The following is a 6,523-nucleotide window of genomic DNA, read 5'->3' as shown; positions in this document are numbered from 1 at the left end:
TCCCCGCCTCCCCCTCCCCGCCTCCCCCTCCCGCCTCCCCTCCCCGCCTCCCCCTCCCCGCCTCCCCCTCCCCGCCTCCCCCCTCCCCGCCTCCCCTCCCCGCCTCCCCCTCCCCGCCTCCCCCTCCCCGCCTCCCCTCCCCGCCTCCCCCTCCCCGCCTCCCCCTCCCCGCCTCCCCCTCCCGCCTCCCCCCTCCTCCCCTGCTCTCCCCTCCCCTCCTCCCCCTGCTCTCCTCCCTCCTCCCCTGCTCTCCTCCCCTCCTCCCCTCTCTCCCCTCCCCTCCTCTCCCTCCCCTCCTCTCCCTCCCTCCTCTCCCTCCCCTCCTCTCCCTCCCCTCCTCTCCCTCCCTCCTCTCCCTCCCCTCCTCTCCCTCCCTCCTCTCCCTCCCCTCCTCTCCCTCCCCTCCTCTCCCCTCCTCTCCCTCCCCTCCTCTCCCTCCCCTCCTCCCCTGCTCTCCCTCCCCTCCTCCCCTGCTCTCCCTCCCCTCCTCCCTGCTCTCCCTCCCCTCCTCCCCTGCTCTCCCTCCCCTCCTCCCCTGCTCTCCCTCCCCTCCTCCCCTGCTCTCCCTCCCCTCCTCCCCTGCTCTCCCTCCCTCCTCCCCTGCTCTCCCTCCCCTCCTCCCCTGCTCTCCCTCCCTCCTCCCCTGCTCTCCCTCCCCTCCTCCCCTGCTCTCCCTCCCCTCCTCCCCTGCTCTCCCTCCCCCTCCTCCCCTGCTCTCCCTCCCCTCCTCTCCCTCCCCTGCTCTCCCTCCCCTCCTCCCCCTCCCCTCCTCCCCTCCCCTCCTCCCCTCCCTCCTCCCCTCCCCTCCTCCCCCTCCCCTCCTCCCCTCCCCTCCTCCCCTCCCCTCCTCCCCCTCCCCTCCTCCCCCTCCCCTCCTCTCCCTCCCTCCTCTCCCTCCCCTCCCTCCCCTCCTCCCCTCCCCTCCTCCCCTCCCTGCTCTCCTGCTCTCCTGCTCTCCCTCCCCTCCTCCCCTGCCTCTCCCTCCCCCTCCTCCCCTGCTCTCCCTCCCCTCCTCCCCTGCTCTCCCTCCCCTCCTCCCCTGCTCTCCCTCCCCTCCTCCCCTGCTCTCCCTCCCCTCCTCCCCTGCTCTCCCTCCCCTCCTCCCCTGCTCTCCCTCCCCTCCTCCCCTGCTCTCCCTCCCTCTCCTCCTCCCCTGCTCTCCCCTCCTCCCCTCCCCTCCTCCCCTCTCCTCCTCCCCTCTCCCCTCCCTCCTCCCTGCTCTCCCTCCCCTCCTCCCCTGCTCTCCCTCCCCTCTCCTCCCTCCTCCCTGCTCTCCCTCCCCCTCTCCCTGCTCTCCCTCCCCTCCTCCCCTGCTCTCCCCTCCTCCCCTGCTCTCCCTCCCCTCCTCCCTGCCTCCTCCCTCCCTCTCCCCTCCCCTCCTCCCCTGCTCTCTCCCTGCTCTCCCTCCCCTCCTCTCCTCCCTCCTCTCCCTCCCTCCTCCCTCCCCTCCTCTCCCCTCTCCCTCCCCTCCTCTCCCTCCCCTCCTCTCCCTCCCTCCTCTCCCTCTCCCCTCCCTCCCTCCCTCCTCTCCCTCCCCTCCCCTCCTCCCTGCTCTCCTCCCCTCCTCCCCTGCTCTCCCTCCCCTCCTCCCCTGCTCTCCCTCCCCTCCTCCCCTGCTCTCCCTCCCCTCCTCCCCTGCTCTCCCTCCCCTCCTCCCTGCTCTCCCTCCCTCCTCCCCTGCTCTCCCTCCCCTCCTCCCCTGCTCTCCCTCCCCTCCTCCCTGCTCTCCTCCCTCCTCCCCTGCTCTCCCTCCCTCCTCCCTGCTCTCCCTCCCTCCTCCCCTGCTCTCCCTCCCCTCCTCCCCTGCTCTCCCTCCCCTCCTCCCCTGCTCTCCCTCCCCTCCTCCCCTGCTCTCCCTCCCTCCTCCCCCCTCCTCCCTCCTCCCCTGCTCCCTCCCCTCCTCCCTGCTCTCCCTCCCCTCCTCCCTGCTCCCTCCCTCCCCTGCTCTCCCTCCCTCCTCCCCTGCTCTCCCTCCCTCCTCCTCCCCTGCTCTCCCTCCCCTCCTCCCTGCTCTCCCTCCCCTCCTCTCCCTGCTCCCTCCTCCCCTGCTCCCTCCCTCCCCTGCTCTCCTCCCCTCCTCCCGCTCTCCCTCCCTCCTCCCCTGCTCTCCCTCCCCTCCTCCCCTGCTCTCCTCCCCTCCTCCCCTGCTCTCCTCCCCTCCTCCCCTGCTCTCCCTCCCCTCCTCCCCTGCTCTCCCTCCCCTGCTCTCCCTCCCCTCTCCCCTGCTCTCCTCCCTCCTCTGCTCTCCCTCCCCTCCTCCCTGCTCTTCCCTCCCTCCTCTCCTCCCCTCTCCCTGCTCTCCCTCCTCCTCCCTGCTCTCCCTCCCCTCCTCCCTGCTCTCCCTCCCCTCCTCCCCTGCTCTCCCTCCCCTCCTCCCCTGCTCTCCCTCCCCTCCTCCCTGCTCTCCTCCCCTCCTCCCCTGCTCTCCCTCCCCTCCTCCCCTGCTCTCCCTCCCCTCCTCCCCTGCTCTCCCTCCCCTCCTCCCCTGCTCTCCCTCCCTCCTCCCTGCTCTCCTCCCCTCCTCCCCTGCTCTCCCTCCCCTCCTCCCTGCTCTCCCTCCCCTCCTCCCCTGCTCTCCCTCCCCTCCTCCCCTGCTCTCCCTCCCTCCTCCCCTGCTCTCCCTCCCCTCCTCCCCTGCTCTCCCTCCCCTCCTCCCCTGCTCTCCCCCTCCTCCCCTGCTCTCCTCCCTCCTCCTGCTCTCCCTCCCCTCCCTCCTCCTCTCCTCCCTGCTCTCCTCCCTCCTCCTGCTCTCCCTCCCCTCCTCCCTGCTCTCCCTCCCTCCTCCCCTGCTCTCCCTCCCCTCCTCCCTGCTCTCCCTCCCCTCCTCCCCTGCTCTCCCTCCCCTCCTCCCCTGCTCTCCCTCCCCTCCTCCCCTGCTCTCCCTCCCCTCCTCCCCTGCTCTCCCTCCCCTCTCCCTGCTCTCCCTCCCCTCCCCCCTGCTCTCCCTCCCCTCCTCCCTGCTCTCCCTCCCCTCCTCCCCTGCTCTCCCCTCCCCTCCTCCCCTGCTCTCCCTCCCCTCCTCCCCTGCTCTCCACTCCCCTCCTCCCCTGCTCTCCCTCCCCTCCTCCCCTGCTCTCCCTCCCCTCCTCCCTGCTCTCCCTCCCCTCCTCCCTGCTCTCCCTCCTCCTCCCTGCTCCTCCCTCCTCCCCTGCTCTCCCTCCCCAAGTTGGTTTTAAGCAGGTTTACCACCTCATCATCCACCGAGAGGTTTTTAAACGGAGTAAGTGAACTTTATTCAGCGCTTTAAAAGCCTAGCCCCCACACAGCCAGCATGGGCTTTTTAAAACTAGCGGACCTTTAAAAGCAGAGTAAATAGGCCCCAATGATCGCTGCTTCCAAAAAAAAAACTCGGGAAAAGTTTCCGAGGGGAGAAGGATTCCAATGTTCACTTTCACGGTCACGTTAAAGAAAAAAGTGATACACTCGCGGCACAATCCACGATCACCTCTGGCAAATGCTGTTGAGTTGAGAGAGTTCAACTCCAGCGCGAGGAAAGTTGTAACGATTTCAATTTCCCGATCCAGAAAACAAGCACAACTCGACCGTCCGCCAAGTTTGCATTTTTTAGAAGCATCTTCGGTGTTAAAAAACAGATTTGTGGAGGTCGTCACGGCTCACTCTTCATTCCGCGCGGATGTCGAAGCAAATTCTCATGGGGGGGGGGGGGTTACCGTTAAAACACTCCCAAAGTAATCTCGACAGTCGGCAACAAACGTGAGTGGTCGAGCCTTGCCACGGATTGGAAAACACTTACAAAGTTGCTAGCCGACTTACAAAGGGCCACTCGCATTAATCTCCTGAACCCAAGCAGAGGAACCGAACCCGACACCTGATTGCAACTAAAAGGTTACAGGGAAGAAGAAAAAATCCGACCAACATTCGAAATGACAAGCTTGTTCAAAAGAAATTCACCAGTAGACAATAGTGACGGTTCCTACCCAGAGAGGGGCCGAGCACTGCCACAAAAACACACACGCAAATCTTCCAGCTCTCCATCGTCTCCGTTCTCACTGATGTTGGAAGCGCAACGATTGCTATAAATAACCCGTGAATGAGTCACAGAGAGAGAGAGAGAGAGAAAAGAACGCGCTGCTCTGCCTCAGTCTCAACAGCGCCACGTGTTTCCACTGTGGGACTGAAATCAACAAGCTCCGAACCCGAGAGGGAGAGGAAGATCCAAACCCGCCCCAGAAACAAATCGATTGGTCAACTCCGAAAGCTGGCTGGGGGACGAGTCGAAAACTCACGAATTGTGCCCAAAGCTGGAATTTGGAATTCAGCTCGTGTCGGAGAGCGTTTGTGTTTCGCGAGATTGGCTGTCCCAGCAGAATTCTTGCTAATTTGCAGTATTGCCCTTGAAGTGGTGAGGGCAACCAGCCTGGCTGGCCGGTTGATGAAGGGACTCCTCTCTCAGTGTTGAGATGGGAGCTCCAGGATTTAGCCCCAAGGAATCTTTGTAATCACTCCCACTGTGTGGTGGTACAGCACCGGCTTACTGCGGGGGGCAACCTCTGGACCTGCAGGTGTGTAAGGGCCGGCTGTCAATCTGTCGCCCTGAATGGATCAAGCCCCACCCGGTCGGGAGAGGGGGAGGAGGGGAGAGGGGAGGGGGGAGAGGGGAGGGGGGAGAGGGGAGAGGGGAGGGGGGAGGAGGGAGAGGGAGAGGGAGAGGGGAGGAGGGAAGCCTGCGCCGGCCTCCCGAAGCCTCACTCAGAGTTACTGCAGCCACAGCCAGCCTGACTCTGTGGAAGTCTTTGTGGATTAAAGCCTGTTGTCCAGTCTTTACCTTGAGTGTGCCTGATTCTGAGAGCGCACCACACACTGGGATATTCCTATGCACCTTGGGTTCTTGTGTGAATGATCTTGTTTGACCAAGGCAGAAATGTTTAAAGACATGCACGGGCTCACTAGCCCGTGCTACCCAATTAACCTACAACCCTAGTATGTTTTGAAGGGTGGGAGGAATGCTTGGAGGAAACCCAGGCAGACATGGGGAGAACAAACTCCCTTCAGTCAGCACCAGGTTCGAATCCCTGTAACAGCGTTATGCTAACTCTGCTGTGCAAGGAGTCTTGGTAAAATTGGAATTAGTGATAATCCAAGGGAATTCCTATCACGCTCTGGAGTCATACATCAAGTATTTGGAAAAGGTTGTGTTTGCTGAAGGTCAGTCATCACAGTGCCAGCACATCACTGCGGGAATTCTACATGGCAGTGTCCTGGACCAGCTATTGTCTGCTATTTCTTTAATGGGAAACCATCAAAGTCAGAAGAGGGGGCATGGTTGCATTATGTTTAATCTATTTGCATTTCCTCAGCAAATGAAGTATTCCATGATTGGATGTGGAAGACCCAAGGCTTGCCACATGCTTGGTAGGTGAGGCCTGGAGGGGCAGCAGGAGCAAAAACTCCTGTGCCCTTCCTCTGTTGGGCTTTTTCTCAGCAGCGCCCACACCTTTTCAGATGGCGTCTCTCCCATGTGAGCAATCTTGAGCCAGATTCTTCCCTGTTGATGGGGCAATGTCAGCTTTTTTGAGGCTTCTGTGCAGAACATCCTTGTACCATAATCACTGACCTCCTTGTTTTTGAGTACCACTGGACTGTTGGCTGTACAAGATGTCCTTGAGCAGTCTTCCATCAGGCATTCTGACATGTCCTGCCCAGCACAGTTGGGCTGACATCACCAAGGTTGAAAATGCTGACATTCCAACTCGATATTGGATACCTTGTCTTGTCAGGTGATCTTCCTCAGAGAATGTCGGTGACACACCTGCAGTTGGTCAAGCTGATGTAAGTGACTAATATGGGCACCACATCTCACATCCATAGAGCAAAGCTGATATGACATCCTGTACACCTTGACAACCTGATGTTCTGTGAGCAAACCTGATCTTTCAGCTGACCAAAGCCAAAGCAGGCCTTTCTGGTTCCTGACTCAATCTCTACATCTAAAGAAGCTGAGGATGTTATTGTGCTTCCCAGGTAGCAAAACGTCTTGCAGCATTGCGACGAGTGTCATCACTGAGGACAGCTTGAGCCAGGGGCCTGTTGTTACAAAACTTCCATTGCTCTTAGTAGCACTGGCAAAGCAACTGGTGATCTCCTGTAATTCTTTGAGAAAGAGGATGACCAGTGCACAGTTATCAACAAACAGCTCGTGCGCCACAATAGCCTTGACTTTTGTTTTAGCTCTCAGACTTGCGAGGTTGAAGAGCCCGCCATCAGCCCTCATTTGTAGGAAGACCCCTAATTTCAGTTCTGATGTGGCATCCTGAAGAACAGCATTGAAGAATAGTCCAAACAGGGTGGGAGCCAAAACACAACCCTGTTTTACACTGTTGCTGATGAGAAATGGGTCTGACAATTCATCACACAAATTGATGTGGCCTTCCATACCTTCGTGGAACTGACGGATGATGTTGGTTAAGCGTGGGGGGGGGGGGCAACCAAATTTTGGTAAGAGTTTCCACAGGCCATCTCTACCAACAATGTTTAATGCTTTGGTTAGATCATCAAATGTGAC

General features: G+C 60.6%; 1 protein-coding gene across 4 annotated transcripts in view; it reads right to left on the bottom strand.

The window, feature by feature from the left end:
- The window catches only part of LOC138763883 (uncharacterized), a 98,052-nt gene extending 93,927 nt beyond the window's left edge, over window positions 1–4,125 (bottom strand). Inside the window, exon 1 of one of the 4 annotated variants that reach the window (XR_011357874.1) lies at window positions 3,939–4,125. Coding sequence is in view for 2 of the 4 variants with exons in the window: in XM_069938806.1 (XP_069794907.1) it covers window positions 3,939–3,996 (58 nt within the window). In the remaining 2 variants the exon portion in view is untranslated. The other 3 variants (XM_069938806.1, XM_069938808.1, XM_069938807.1) reach the window with 3 other exon arrangements.
- Between the last annotated feature and the right edge of the window lie 2,398 nt (window positions 4,126–6,523).

Source organism: Narcine bancroftii, chromosome 5 (genome assembly GCF_036971445.1).
Source record: "Narcine bancroftii isolate sNarBan1 chromosome 5, sNarBan1.hap1, whole genome shotgun sequence".
Lineage (NCBI taxonomy): Eukaryota > Metazoa > Chordata > Chondrichthyes > Torpediniformes > Narcinidae > Narcine > Narcine bancroftii.
Note: the sequence above shows the minus strand (reverse complement) of the source record. Positions and strands in the feature narration are given on the sequence as shown.